Genomic DNA, 15,859 nt, shown 5'->3' with positions numbered 1-15,859 from the left:
AAGAGACTGCAACAGCCTTCAATGTGAGTCAAACTAGCCATAACTCGAGAAAGAAGCTTTAGTTTGCTAATCCACGAATCAAAATCCAAGAGAATGTGGCTAGAAGCCTATAGAAGCTGTTAGTTTTCGTTACATTGCAACCGTTGAGCAGTTATAGCTGGAATACACACACACACACACAGACAGACAGACACACACACAGTCAGCTTTACCGTATCCCTCGTGCGGCTACGCCTCGAGGCATAATTATATAGTATTCCCTGGTGTAGGTGATAGTGTGTGGTGGCTGCAACTGACCTCTTAGCTTCATGTGTGCATGCATGTGTCCCCTCTCATGCATGTGTCCCCTCCACACACCCCACACACTACACCCACACACCCCACACAATACACCCACTCCACACAACCAACACACTTCACCCCACCCACTCCACACACACCCCCACACACCTCACAGCACGGACTCACAGTCACTGCAGCAGGCTCTCTGTTACCTGCACTGTCAGGGGATTGTTCACAATGACCTGAGACTGCCGGGTCATGGCATCATTAAGAGGTCAGTACATAGTTACATGGGCATGACCTCTGTAATCTGAAATACTGAGGTCAGAGGTCATGAGTATTATGTTTATTGCTTTTGGGCCTAAATTTTATATTTTTTTGAAGAAAGAGCAAGGATATAGAGAGTGTCATACAGGGGGGATATCCCCCCTGCATTCATGCAGGTACTAGTTGGGGTCCATAGCTGGCAATTTTACATACTAACAGCTATAGGGTATTGAAGTAACAGTTGACCTTTTTTTTTAGCTAGTTACATTTCAACAATCATTTCCCACTATAATTATACGTACGGTAATCGTCTAATTTCATGCTAAAGAATGTATGTGCCTTTTGATGGAGGAATCAATGATTGATTTTAGTATACGTAGCTATACCCACATTGTACTATTATATACAGCTAAAATCCTAATCACACCCACACACCCCACCCCACCCACACACACACACACACACACCACCCACACATACCACAGGCACAAGGCAGACTAGTGTCCTCCTGGTGAAGCTACACCTTCAACTGTATGAGATGTACACACAAGAACACAATCTGCTTGACTTCGATCAAGAGTGTACTAACTTTAATTTATTAGCTTACTAGTGACCTACGTATATATCACAACCATTATTTCCATTTCTTTCATGCATGTTTGTTCATTGCATTTCTTGATAATTATAATCATGGTGACTAATGGTGACTATTTTGGTCACTATATTATACCGTAAATATGTATAACACTCTCTTGGTGAGACCACCTCAACAAATTTACTGCTATATATTCATGCATTTTATGCAAATATTGGGTGTGTAGGTAAAGATCATTAATAAAAAAAATAACATCAGATCAAGCTAAAAAAGGGCGTATCTTGTAAACTCAAGTAAACAAAGCTTCTGGGTACAGGTGTCAGCTCTTTGACAAAATACTTTTTGAGCTGACAAAATAGATACTAGCTAGACTAGACTGTGATTGAGCTGAAGTAACTCTGCGGATCAGGGCTATACACTTATCTTGCAGCTACTAGAGTCCCTGGCCGCCCCAGGCCAGGGCAGGTTAGGAAGGTCAGGACAATGGCAGCAAGGTGAGCTTGTACTGTACATAATATCTGGTGGCCTGTCTGTGTATGTATTCAGGGTTGACAAAGATACATCAGTATACATGTACAGCTTCAATCACACACTATAATAATAGATTGCAATTATATATGCACCTAATGTGCTCCCCCCGGGACATACGGGGGAATTTGACTTGAAATGTTGGCCCCATACTGATATGATTTGACCTGGCCTTGTGTAGTAAAGACTGTACAACTGCTTAACCCTTTCCCCGTTGAAGCCGTCATATGACGGCCACTCTAGTGGTCATTTTCAAAAATTCGTTGTGCCCACTGTGTTGGAGCTATGCACACACTGTAGGTAGCAGCACATGCACATTGAGCTGCTCTTTCACATGGTATCTTTAATATGCTGCCTTGAGGTACGCTTTGTACAGTAATGTCGAAAGAAAAGTGACCGTTTGATAATGTTTCAAGATATTCGTAGTACAATCTCAGTGAGGTTCTAAAGTAGCTAGACAGTGAGAATATCGATGCTTATGGCCTTGTTGAGTGAGAGGACTGTGACTGGGATCATAGCTAGATAAAAAGCTACCTCAAGCTAGAAAATATAGAGCCTGAAGGCCTGAGGAAGAAGCTCTTGCGATGGAACAACTTCTTGGATCTGGTAAGTCTAGAGTAGCATCTGTAGTCTTGATAGCTTCAGTATAACTGTATTTAGGCTAGTTAGTACAGCAGTGGACATCATGAGCCACCATTGAACTTGTAAACCTGTGTGTAGGTAAAGAAAACATTTCCCGAGAAAAGGGCGTCTGCTGATACGACCTCGCAGAGAACTTTCTGCAGATCCTGATTGAACCATGTCACTGTGAGAACATTGAGAACACTTATTTAGTGTCTTTAGCCACTCTGTGCCTTCATACAATATTATTTGTGTACATAGTTGTGAATGTTTGTAAACAATTGCTAATTAGTGGGGGTGGTCAGTTGCTAGGTAACGAAGATGGTGTTAAGATACCTCTGGGGTCTGCGCTACCTGTAGGAAATAGTTACAAGTCATTTCAATGTATGGTTCATGACATACAAATTTTTAAAGAAAATTGTTATTTATTCTGTATTTTCTTGTTTTAATTAAAACGGGGAAAGGGTTAAGGCTGTGACTGGTGGTGACTGGGGAATTTAGGGAATTTGAACAAAGAATCCTCCCCCATGCATGTGGGGAATTTGACCTGGGGTATAGTTATGGTCAAATCCTCCATGTTAGCCTGACCCCTCCCTAGGAGGGTAGTGGGGCGACACATTGATAGGTGCATTAGAATTGCTCTGTAAGAAAATTAATGTTTCTGCATACCATTCTTATTCATTAGAACCCACACAACAAATAGTTCATTGAACCCTGGAACACTCTGATCATGAGTTGTTGTGTTGTACCATAGATTGAGGGGTTAAAGGGGTTGGAAACAAAGGTACCCTCGAGTATTATCCGCGCTACGCTGTGGTTTAATGGAGCCACAACAATACCTATTTCTACACACAGTGCATAATAAACTACAAATAGCTGCTTAGTCCGTGCAACTTACTTATATTCAAGGTCTATACCTATTGTAGTAGTTATAACTAGCATGCTCTAAAACAGCCTTGGGAACTAACTTATGACTTTACTAGCTAATTTATCTTTTTTACTGGGTGTACGTTGTCAGTCATTATAAGTACTACATGTGGCTGACAGACTAGGCGTGTTATAAACTGTTACAGATGATGTCTCAAGGAAACACAACTTTCATATTTTAACCCTTTCCCTGCTATTAAAAGTGAATATTCGCATATTTTGTTTAAAAAATTTATAACTCATGAACCGTATATTAAAAACACTTGTAACAAAGTTCCACAGGTAGAACCGGACCTGTCGCATTCATGGAATCATCATTGTTGCCTAGCAACCAACCACCACCCCACAAATAACAATTGTTAACAAAAATTCATAATTATGTACACAAACAATATTGTGTGATGTTACGAAGTGACTGAACACATGATATAAGTGTTCAGAATGTTCTCACGGTGACATGGCTGACTCAGGACTCAATCAGGATCTGCAGAAACTTGTATTTGAGGTTCTATCGGCAGACGCCCTTTTCCCGGGAAATATTTTCTTCACCTACACACAGGTTTATAAGTTTAATGGTGGCTCATAATGTCCACTGTTGTACTAACTAGCCTAAACAAACCTATAGTGAAGCTATCAAGACTACAAATGCTACTCTATAATGACTTACCAGGTTCAGGAAGATGGTCCACCTCAAGTGCGTCTTCCTCAGGATTCTCAGGCTCTTTCTTTTTAGCTTGACCTCTGAAAGGAAGCTTCCTACCTAGCTATGATCCCAGTCACTGTCCTCTCACTCTACAAGGCCATAGGCATCGATATTCTCACTCTCTAGCTTCCCTAGAACCTCCCTGAGGCTGTACTACAAAGATCTTGTAGCAATTATAAAACGGTCACTTTTCTTCGACAATTCTGATCGAACCGTACCTCGAAGCAAAATATTAAAAATACCATGTGGAAGAGCAGCTCAATGCACATGTGCTGGTACCTGCAGCGTGCGCATAGCTCCAACACAGTGTGCACAACGATTTTTTGAAATTTATCAGTAGCCATGCCGACTATAGTCGGCTAAAGCGGGAAGGGTTAAGGGAGTTACCCGACAAAAATTAATTGCTACATAAAAAGATTTAACTTTGGGCACAGAATTACAATGCATATCACAGGCAAACACACAAGCCAACTAATGACAAATTGTGACCTAATCCTAGCTGGGGAGCAACACAACCAACAAGCCTATTACAGCCTCGTTCATAAGTAACGCGAATAGTTTCGAGGATCCATTGCAGATTCAATGTAACTTCTCTACTCTATAATCTATTGTTTACTAAGTGGTGAACATTATTTTGAGGGACTTCTTTTATATTGTATGAATACAGTACTCCTTATCAGACACTCTATTGTCCAATAATGACTGTGACCATAATATACTCCTAACACTACATGTATTGTTTATACTGTATAATAGTATAACTCGTGCTTACTAGCTATAGAAGCAAAGATGACTGTATTACTTATTTAGATGACAACCTCAGAAACTAATGAGTGACCTAAATGAGTGATGGTTAATTAGTTGCAGGCTCCTCTGGTGTCTAGATGTGGGTATAGCTAGCAAGTGAAGGCTAGCTCCTAAGATTGTGGTCAATACAGTCACATCCTCTATAATACACCCACTCACTCCTCACCACCTAAGAGTCCACTAATTGGAGACTGAGATTACTCATTGTCATTTGTAGGTACATAGTAATGATAATTTCTGCCCTTCATTGTTTACCTCCTCCCACAATACACTGTAGTCATGATCTGGGTCAGCAACTCTATAAGGCTTCCCGTGATGGTCGTGTGGACGAGGTGGAGAGGCTGCTGGCTAGAGGAGCTCCTATCAACTGGAGGGACAGTGGTGGACGGACCGCTCTCCATTGGGCATGCATCAACAACCACCCTGATGTAGTGAAGATACTCACACAGCAAGATGGCATCGATGTCAATGCACAGGATACTTATAAGAACACTCCCCTGCACAAGGCCTGCTACTGTGGACACTTGAAGTGTGTCCAGTTACTGATGGCAACTGGACAGTGTGACCTAGGTAAGTCAGTGTGTGTGTCATGTAACACTTTAAGGCTGTATTATCTCCAATTCATAGCTGAACTAACGTACATAGTGGTTAGGGCTAGACACATGCTTGTACATGTGCTTATGTCAAAACACTCAATATTGCTAGAAATGTTCATGAATAATTATGTTTCCTGTTCGTTTAATTAGTTAGTCGCTTTTATATGTGGGATAGTAATTAGTTTTTTTATACTATTAGAAATAGTATACGTATACATGTATACAGACCAGGTGTACAGACCAGGTGTAATTCGTACAACAATAAATAATGTAGTAATTCAAAGTTCCAATGTTTCGAGGGAGAGGGTCTGCGAGTCCATTGTGCCCACCACTGAGGCCGCATTTCCACGCTGTACTGCGACCGACAGCCTTTGCAGTAAGTAATGGGAGGACTTCTGATCTCCCGTGACACGTGCAACGCGCCCACCTAATTCCTTAACAAATGTCTTAGACTTAGGCCCTAGAACACCAGTAGTCTCTATGGCTAGTGGGGTGAAGCAGTGCAGTGCATGAACCAAGGCTGGTGTATTCGGCCTCCTTCCTCTCTTCCTCTCTTCTGCTCCTGCAGCTACAAGCCCTGCTATTATAATAATTATGATCCTTTTAATACCCTAAACACAAATACACGTTCATATCGTGTCTGGTTTAGTGACCTTACTGATATGTACTATAGTCTAGTGGGTCTGACTGCCATTGTTAGTCACACACACACGCACGCACGCACACACACACACACACACACACACACACACACGTGATTTGTGATTTGAGAACAAACGGTTGTTGTACCCTGACCTCTACGTGGTTTTTAACTGACAACGTTCTTGTAGTTGCTACGCAGCCATATGACTCTACTATTGTGGTAATGTTCATTCTAATCTGGCATGTTTCATCCCTGGAATTATCCCCATGCATGCATGTACCAAGTTTAAACGTGTCTAGTGCATACGCAGCTATTGAATAGTTGAATTTGAGAACAATAGACTCTGACCTAGTGAACTATATTATGTACGTGCCTAACTCACCACTATAGGAGCTGTTAACTATGATGGACTAACTCCACTGGGAGGGGCAGTCAGAGTAGGGAAGCTGGACACTATCAAGTACCTCATCACAGAGTGCAATGTGAATATCAATGGTAAGTTAGTACATGCAATACAATATTCATGTGAATGAAGTACAGTTCATGATCAGGGGAAGTTGATAATGGAGGGTTAGGGTACCTAGATACGTTGTCAAGGTTACACAAGTCATACTGTCCCTTCCATGTTACATTTACCCTAACCCTAATTACTTTTGGCCTTTAATCTTTGCATGCTAGGACACTATGACTGAGCAAGTAGTTAATGGTCAGCTAATTGCTTAGAAATTGACCAATGGACCGACTGTTATTTATACCTCTGTAACAATACTTGTGGCTTGCTCTTCATACCGTACCGTATAGCTTATGCACTGTCATGGTGTGTTGTATGCATGGCTTATATAATTATAGTGGGTATAGTTTGAGGGTATATGAAATTTCGCGAAATGACCGTTATAATAGTTTTCGCTCATTTAAGTTTCGTGGAATAACTTGAACTTGCACGAGCTCCACACGCGACCTTTATTCGAGGTAGATATACATGCAGCTAAAGTGATCCTTTACCAGTCTCTATATGTTTGCTATAATAATTGATCTACTGAGTCTGTTACTGTTAATTCAAACACTATTGATTGTGTGGTTGCTATATGCACTCCATTCTCCTGTCAACAGACGAGGGTTAGCACTTTAGTGCTCGAGGGTGTATATATAGTAAACTGAACAAGTCAGAATACGTTTAATCGTGTTGATGGCACTTAACAACTATAAACAATACTTGTGGCTTGCTCTTCGTACCGTATATAATTATAGTGCATATAGTGGGCCATCCCAGACGAAGGTTTGGGATGAGTATTTTGAGTCAAATTTCGCAAGCAATCCAGTTACATAGCTATACTAGCTAGCTAGAGAGTCCTAGAACGCCTAGCCTTCATCTAACTAACTTGTCTTCTTCAGAACATCTTTTACGAAGCTTTATGAGTATACGGAACTTCAATTATTCATGAAGTTTGAGCGTCATTTACTCAAGGTTGCAATACCTTCGTAGCGTTCCCTCGAACATATCTCCGGAAAGAAAGTAGCTAGGAGGTCGATCTTGGTATCATTTTGAAGCTTAAAGGACGCTCTATCCGATTCAACAATAAAAACTGATTCGAAACTGCCCGCGTTAAGGTCCCTTTTCATTGGCACTGTCACATGTTCATCATAACTATAATTATGACCTTTGGCTTTCAGTCTTTGCATGCTAGGACACTATCACTGAGCCAGTATAGTTAATAGTCAGCTAATTGCGACCGACTGTTAATTTGTACCTCTGCATGTAACAATACTTGTGGCTTGCTCTTACGTATAATTATTAGCTTTGTGGTCATGCCAAGGGCGTATACAGAGAAGAGGGCATGCAACTCGCCCTATTCTCAGAATCATTCGACTTCGTATTGAGCTATTTTTAGAACTGCCCACAAAAACGCCCACACGTAACCTTTGACCGCACAAGGTAAATCATTATATCTGTATAAGCTAGCTCGATTGCAGCATAGTAAAACTAGTTCTCAGCAGTATGGCTCGTACTAGCAGTGTCAAAGGCAAAGGCAAACCATCCAACAGTTGCAACTCCAAGAAGATGAAACCTATAGGTACAATAAACCTGTCTTCCTGAGTCTCTGGTACTTCTTAACAATGCACCCAGCACTTAACTTCCCGCTCGAAGGGGTTGTCTTGGACCTGGCTGGACTAGGACTGGTCATGACACTTCTCTAAAATAATACTGCACTGTTAGCTAGCTAGCTAGCTAGCAAAGGCAGCTCTGATGTACACGCCCATAATTATAACTCCGTAAACAACACCGCCCACTTGTTCACGTCCGTATACTGGATTCTATTTTTAGCATATCCGGTCTCTGATACGAAGTCGGATGAGTACGTAGGGTACATAGTGAGTTGCATGCCCTCTTCTCTGTATACGCCCATGGTCATGCTCTGTACAATCAGTAGCATGCTTGTGGGCAAATGTACTTTCTCTTTGTGTGACACCTTATATATAGGTGAAATGTTCCTGCGTGTTGATGGCACTTAACACTAAACAATACTTGTGGCTTGCTCTTCATACCGTATAGTGGGTATATATAGTTTATGAATGAAATTTCGCAAAATGACCGTTAGAATAGTTTTCGCGCATTTAATTTTTGCGGAATACCTTGAACTTGCATGAGCTTCACACGCGACCTTTATTCGAGGTAGATCTACATGCAGCTAAAGTGATCCTTTACCAGTATCTTTATTATTGTAAAACTGAACACTCTATATTCTCCTGTCAACAGCCGAGGGTAGCACTTCTAGGGTGTATAGTAACTTGTAGGCCATAGACTACTGCCATAATTATAGGGAATAGCTCATTGCGTTGACCTTTCTATGCATATATACAGTTAAGCAATTTGATATGCTATACGCTATAATAACACACTGTAATTTTGTTCTGCTGTGTACAGTAGACTCTCGCTATTCCGGCTCTCTGAAGTACGGCCACCTCGATATACCGGCCATTTGGCTTGGCACGGAATGCTAGCTATAATTATGTTTACTGCACAAAACTCACCCTGAAGAATGGCCACTCGCTATTCCGTTTACCGGCCAGTGCTGGCTGTCCCAAACAAGGTTTTCAATGTAATTAATTTTTATACGTATATTACGGCGGATATGACGTTTTGGGTGTGGTTTAGCAAATAAAATTGGATTACTACTTTTGCGGTTCTTGTCTCGAAGATAATGTAGGATAATGAATCATTCTGCTCTCTATTTAAGTGTAATCCAATTTTATTTGCTAAACCACACCCAAAACGTCATATCCGGCCGTAATATACGTATAAATTACATTGAACCTTGTTTGGGACAGCCAGCACTGGCCGGTAAACGGAATAGTGAGTGGCCGTACTGGTATAGGGCCTGCACTGGTCACTGTTTTGCATCGTTATTATAGTAACTTGTTAGTGTATAACAATTAAAACATGAGTGTATATACGGAAACCCATGTGGTGGTAGCTATAATAATTATTAATTATAAAGAGGATGGACGTTCTGATGATCAAAGAGTTATTCAAGTGTATCTAGCCTGTATACATGCATGTAATTATTATAGTAGCAATCAAACACTTTTTTTGCGCTCGCTCTCAGCACCCTCCTACTAGCTGCATTTCCTAGAAACACCACTGTGCTCAGAGAGGTATAATTATGGTATACTGTGTGCATGTGTGTGTATAGACTGCTACAGCTGCTCAAGGATCAATGAAGTGCAAACAAGAGTTTCTATAATAATTATAATTATAGGCTTCTATAGTATCGTTTTTTTGGATTGCAATTTGCGGATTTGCAGTTATATGTGAAAAATCTCTTTTATTTTTGTTTTTAACTCAAGTAATATAGTTGTGACACACGAAAATATGCCCATCTTGAATAAACGCCCATCCCCTCTTTTGCTTCAAAGTTCTTGCACGAGGGAATTTTCACTCGATTATAAGAATGAAGAGTTGAGCATGCGCAGTAGCTGAATACCACATGCTCACTCTTAATTTTAGTGTCTGACAGAAGAAAGAAAGTTTTAGGTAGTAGCTAGTAAGATCTAGAGTAGACTATAATTATACTCTTTTCTGGACTATAAGATCAAACATATAACTTTCTCTGTATGGATCTGTTTGACCTTGAAGATGTATAATTATGCAGAGAACAAGTATATAGTCCTATAATAATTATGCTGAGAAAGGAAAACACAAAGTCCAAGAAAGTTATCACACATGCAGGCTAATTTTGCAAGTTACCTTGCCTTGGTTTTTTGAAACGAAGTACCTGATAGTTATATACTCTGTATAGGAGTATATGTCCTACCATATCCTTTGGGAAGTTTCTGCTACATCTGACATCGGCAAGCATTGAATAGAGGAATAGAGTCAGAGTTCACTTCTTCATGTTCATTCTCTTGTCATGCTTTAATCATAATTATTATTCATGCATTAGTTTATAACATTGTTGTCAATAAAATATTCATACTATGTATTAAAATGAAAATACAATAAGATTTGTCATAGAGCGAAGTGTAAACCTGGATTTGAGGCCGCGAGTGAACGTATATTCAAATGAAAACTCGACGTTCGCGATTAAACGCCCAGTCAGGACTCTAATAAGCCTAGACTTCTTGCTGAGCGTATTTTCTCGAGGGTACGGTATAGCCTCCTTCACTGGCCTCCCCTGAAGAGAAAAAAAACGAAACTGCATGCCTTCAATGTGATTTTTTTTATGTAGACTAGCCAGAGCGAAGCTTTAACCTTGCTTGAGGCTTGTAGAAACTCTTGGTTTCAGAGTCTTTTTAAAATTATAGCCTAGCTTGCTTAATGCTTAGCACTATTCTAAATCAGTTATATGCCCTTAGTAGCACCCTCGCTATAATTATGCTTGGGATGCTACAGCCTCAGGCCTTCGAATCTCAAAACCAGAGACCTTGGACTCAGCCAATATTTATCACGTTGTAACGGATTGGAGTTGCACTCGCCGAATTTCTTGTTTCTACGCTTTTCATGCTTTTCCTGCCAATCATATACGTTCACAATGTTTCACAGTGCAAAATTAGTTTTTTAGTTCGATTCCCTTTATTTCTTCAGTACAGAAGTATTATACGTTTCGAAAATGTGAAAAAATGCCTAAGATGAATGTCAAGAAGCAGAGAAGAGAAGACAGGACTGGAATTATAATTATGATAAAAATAATGATAGCCATGTTTACTGCATGTATATAGATGTACTTTGAAGAGCATTGTTCAGGCCTTTATACAGAAAAAAAATGACAGGGGGGAGAAAATCAACATTTCAGAAAAATGGGAGGCTCGGCGATTATCCGTATCTTAGGGGATCTGCGAAATTGTTGTGTTTAGAGACTGTCATGCATCGCATCTTAATTCATTCTTAAGAGTTATTAAGTACTAATAGTATTGTGGAATGTCATAAAAAATGCAGAAATCCAATTGCCTAGGTTGAATGGCACTATAGATAAAAGCCATAGCCTGAGCGACACAAGCCTTTCTCACTATTAATGAAGGTCGCTCTTAATTGAATCGCCCTCTGTACTTATACAGATATAGTGACTTTGAAGAAGAAATTGTGGACGTATGGAACAGAAAGAGTATATAGAAGAATAGCAGTTTAATTAAAGTAGCTTCGTAAAGAACTCATTATTGTTGTTATAAAACACTCTTTGTTTGGTTGGTGTGTAACAGGCCGTAACACAGTGCGTTATGGCCTATATTTTCAATACAATTGCCTGGGGGGCGAGCGCCCCCTGTGCCCCCCCTCTATGAAGTCCTGGTGTTGCAAGAGTATATGGAGGCCTAACACAGTGTCTATTATGGTCGATCTAGCCTGTGCATACATCTAGCATAATAATTATTTTAATTATAGCATCCATTACCTGAGGTGAGAATGGAGAGTTGAAGGTTATACTATACACTTGCACTGTATCACAGCCACGCACGTGCCATGTGACATTGCTGGGCAGTTATTTTAAAGATGGTGGAATTGCGTAGATATAAGAAAAGTGGAGCCTTATGGAGGTACTATACAACTGGTGCAACAACAAAACATGATGACTTAAGTAGTGAACTGTAGGTGTTGTTCTGTATAATTATTTCTTTTGTGCAATAGGAACAATAGGTTTCATGGCTCCTGAAGCTGTCTCCTGCCATGATGTAACCTCTGTAGAACTGATATTCTAGACCATTCCAGCATAGTTACTATAATTATAATTATGTTTTGTATTTAAGTCACCATGTATTGTTGTTGCACCAGTTGGCATCACAGTACCTTATTGCTGTTATTATTCTGCTGTTGAACATCTTCAATACTAGAAGCTCCACGCTTTTGGGTCAAACTGATCGTTACCCCAAACTGGTTATTCTCTACACATAGCTATAGTTGTTAAATAGAACTGTCCATCTATTTCAGGGAGAAAAGTAAATTTTTTTGCTTCTGGTTGACAAAACAACCGCATGTCTCATGTGTACAGATTCATCCTGCATTTTGGTTGCTTTAACCAATAAATGCTTTATACCATGGATAGTGATGACTATATCACTCGTCCGTGTGCCTAGTATAACTGTCACTTGTGCTTTGCAGGCAGTCATGCATTTACTGGCACAGACTCGTGATAATCTTCAGTATTATAATATCTATGGATAATTATCATAATAACAGATAAGTCAGTAATTATTTTGATGTTGCCTTTCCCTGCGGAGAGAGAGCAGGTTTAGTAATACAATAGCACAATATACAACTATTAATCGATCCTTTGTTGTACAACTTATACTTGTGCTATAAATACTTCTTTTAATTACATACATTTTGTTATGACATCATTATATTTCTAGGGAGGAGGGTACCAAGACGCCCACCCTCTCTACGAAACCCTGCCAGTATTAGTGAATGATGCATGATGGGGGAATTGCGTATATAATAAGAAAAGTGGAGCCTTAGAGGTCATCTGCCTCGTGAAAGTGAACGCAATTCTGAGAAAACGCCCATTGTCCAAGTTGTATAGTCGACTAGAAGCTGTATCCTGAACATGTTTGTATAATGACTTTCCAAGAATAATTATTACTTACTACACTTATTCAAGATACTAATCCGACTTTTAATTGCCTTAATGGTTGTAATTAATTTTGTTTTAAAAGAGTGGGAACAATCACTGCATGCCTGTAACTGTATTACTGTATGGATTTAGTGGAGGTAGTTATACTAAGTAATAGTCAGTCAGACGAAACACGATGGAATTTGAAAATAGTGCAATTTTTCATAAGGTATAGCAATAAGTGTACTTTAACCCTTTCCCCGCTTTAGCCGACTATAGTCGGCATGGCTACTGATAAATTTCAAAAAATCGTTGTGCACACTGTGTTGGAGCTATGCACACACTGCAGGTACTAGCACATGTGCATTGAGCTGCTCTTCCACATGGTATTTTTAATATTTTGCTTGGAGGTACGGTTCGATCAGAATTGTCGAAAGAAAAGTGACCGTTTTATAATTGCTACAAGATCTTTGTAGTACAACCTCAGGGAGGTTCTAGGGAAGCTAGAGAGTGAGAATATAGATGCCTATATGGCCTTGTAGAGTGAGAGGACAGTGACTGAGATCATAGCTAGGTAGGAAACTTCCTTTCAGAGGTCAAGCTAAAAAGAAAGAGCCTGAGAATCCTGAGGAAGACGCACTTGAGGTGGACCATCTTCCTGAACCTGGTAAGTCACTATAGAGTAGCATTTGTAGTCTTGATAGCTTCACTATAGGTTTGTTTAGGCTAGTTAGTACAACAGTGGACATCATGAGCCACCATTAAACTTGTAAACCTGTGTGTAGGTGAAGAAAATATTTCCTGGGAAAAGGGCGTCTGCCGATAGAACCTCAATTACAAGTTTCTGCAGATCCTGATTGAGTCCTGAGTCAGCCATGTCACCGTGAAAACATTCTGAACACTTATATAATGTGTTCAGTCACTTCGTAACATCACACAATATTGTTTGTGTACATAATTATGAATTTTTGTTAACAATTGTTATTTGTGGGGTGGTGGTTGGTTGCTAGGCAACAATGATGATTCCATGAATGCGACAGGTCCGGTTCTACCTGTGGAACTTTGTTACAAGTGTTTTTAATATACGGTTCATGAGTTATAAATTTTTTAAACAAAATATGCGAATATTCACTTTTAATTAAAGCAGGGAAAGGGTTAAGCCTGTCTAAGCTCTAGTAGGTTGTTTTTGCTTCAAATGGTTGTCACACTCTTTATATAGTGGCGCATGTTTCCTCTTCTGATACACTGGAGTACGATATATAGAAAGCAAGCACATGCATGCTGTTTATCCTTCAGCCATTTTCAAAACGGATTGCTGGTTGTCAATTAACGTTTTTCTTGTCTTTTTTTGGGGGTCAAAATCTTTTAGTAGCCTTCTGCAAGCTCTCCTGGTGTTGTGGAGTCTTATTTCTTTGACTTTTAGCCGGCCTCCGAAATTTGTCTTCAAGTGCCAGTGGGAGTATAGAGTGTTTTTAGTTGTGTGCTTATGTGTGTTTCTGTTAGTACCTGTTTAATTTGGTTTAGTCGGTTGAATTCGTGTTTAGGGTTTATCAGTATAGTGAACTGTAGGTGTTGTTCTGTATAATATCTCTTGTGCAATAGGAACAATAGGTTTCATGGCTTCTGAAGCTGTCTCCTGCCATGAGGTTGAGCAGCAGTATTGATCTGAAGTGCCCGGAAATCAATAATTGAACTTCAATTATTCATGGCGTTTGAGCGTCATCTGCTCAAGTTGCAATACTTCGTAGCGTTCCCTCGAACATATCTCCGGATAGAAAATAGCTAAGAGGTCTATCTTGGTATCATTTTGAAGCTTAGAGAACGCTTTATCCGATTCAACAATAAAAATAAACTCGGGTATACCCGCGTTAAGGGTTGTTTTCCTAGGCCCTGTCACATATAATATTATATATAGTTTCTTTTCGTATTAATTTTAACAAATACTTGTCTCCTGTGAAACTGTGGCTTATGCTCTCTATTGCGTTGTTGAGAAGACTTGCTGGCTAGCTGTGGCCCTCTGTGGTGTTGTCGATACACTAGTTTGAAGCCAGAAGAAGCTTTCATTTGTAAAAACCAAATCACGACCATCCAACGATCATAAAAGTAGTTTCAGACTAGTGTGCAAGCCTTCTCGACAACACCATAGCAGTGGCGGATCCAGGGGGAGATCCCAGGGTGCCACGGATCCCCCCTTTCAGTCTAGCTATTGTGGCTTACTACAGCTACCAGCTAGCTATTTATCAGTTTTGTAGCTATTGTAAAAAATTTTGATTCAATGATTGTACCTGCATGTTGTTTTGATGCACCAATTGCCAAAGGAGTGTTCAGGTTAGCTTAGGTTAGCTATAGTTGACTGTTCTTACTTCCATGTATAGAAGTCCCTGGCATACTAGCACTGATCATGGTCGATCATTTTCCGCTTTTACATTTAGATCTACTACTGTCCTCCACGAGGCATCAGCACCCGCGGTGTTTTCATTGGTTAGGGTTTCTAAGACAATGTACTGTACATTCCTGACTATAGCCTCGAGATCAGGCCGATTAAAATACGGCCTGGTATCTATTGCATGGGTGATGATAGTGCACATGCACAAACTGAGTTCCCCAGAATCTGAGGATTTGTTCTACATTAGGAAACTTTTGTAAAATTTATTATAAGTATAATAATAGTTCGTTTACTATAAGTTCAAATACTTTGTCTCTGTGGCTTATGCCCTCTATTCCGTTGTTGAGAAGGCTTGCACACCATTCTGAAGCCAGAAGAGGCTACCTCTACAATGGTCTTATGGTCGTAGTTAATTTGGAAGCATAAATTTACAGATTTTCCATGGTCTGTACAGAAAATAAGTT

At 39.9% G+C, this 15,859-nt stretch overlaps 1 protein-coding gene and 1 long non-coding RNA gene across 4 annotated transcripts; one reads left to right on the top strand and one right to left on the bottom strand.

Moving 5' to 3' along the window:
- The first annotated feature begins 1,372 nt into the window (after positions 1 to 1,372).
- LOC135338528 (ankyrin repeat domain-containing protein 1-like) lies at positions 1,373 to 14,171 on the top strand. Of its 3 annotated transcripts, XR_010395524.1 has the most exons (5): positions 1,373 to 1,638; positions 5,008 to 5,300; positions 6,360 to 6,464; positions 12,088 to 13,676; positions 13,795 to 14,171. XR_010395524.1 is itself a non-coding variant. In XM_064534701.1 (4 exons), exons 1-4 carry the CDS (start codon positions 1,628 to 1,630, stop codon positions 12,156 to 12,158), a joined length of 480 nt encoding a protein of 159 aa, XP_064390771.1. In that variant the 5' UTR covers positions 1,373 to 1,627; the 3' UTR covers positions 12,159 to 14,171. The 3 variants fall into 3 exon arrangements, 2 of the variants coding, with proteins under 2 accessions (XP_064390771.1, XP_064390772.1); XM_064534701.1 differs by having other exon boundaries at positions 12,088 to 14,171; XM_064534702.1 differs by lacking the exons at positions 12,088 to 13,676; positions 13,795 to 14,171 and adding an exon at positions 11,523 to 11,899.
- LOC135338594 (uncharacterized) lies at positions 3,438 to 4,285 on the bottom strand. The gene is made up of 2 exons (XR_010395627.1): positions 3,888 to 4,285; positions 3,438 to 3,769 (listed from the first exon to the last, which is right to left on the bottom strand). It is a non-coding gene; the product is annotated as an uncharacterized LOC135338594 (long non-coding RNA).
- Positions 14,172 to 15,859: the final 1,688 nt, after the last annotated feature.

Source organism: Halichondria panicea, chromosome 7 (assembly GCF_963675165.1).
Source record: "Halichondria panicea chromosome 7, odHalPani1.1, whole genome shotgun sequence".
Taxonomy (NCBI): domain Eukaryota; kingdom Metazoa; phylum Porifera; class Demospongiae; order Suberitida; family Halichondriidae; genus Halichondria; species Halichondria panicea.
This window is presented reverse-complemented; position numbering and strand designations above follow the sequence as displayed.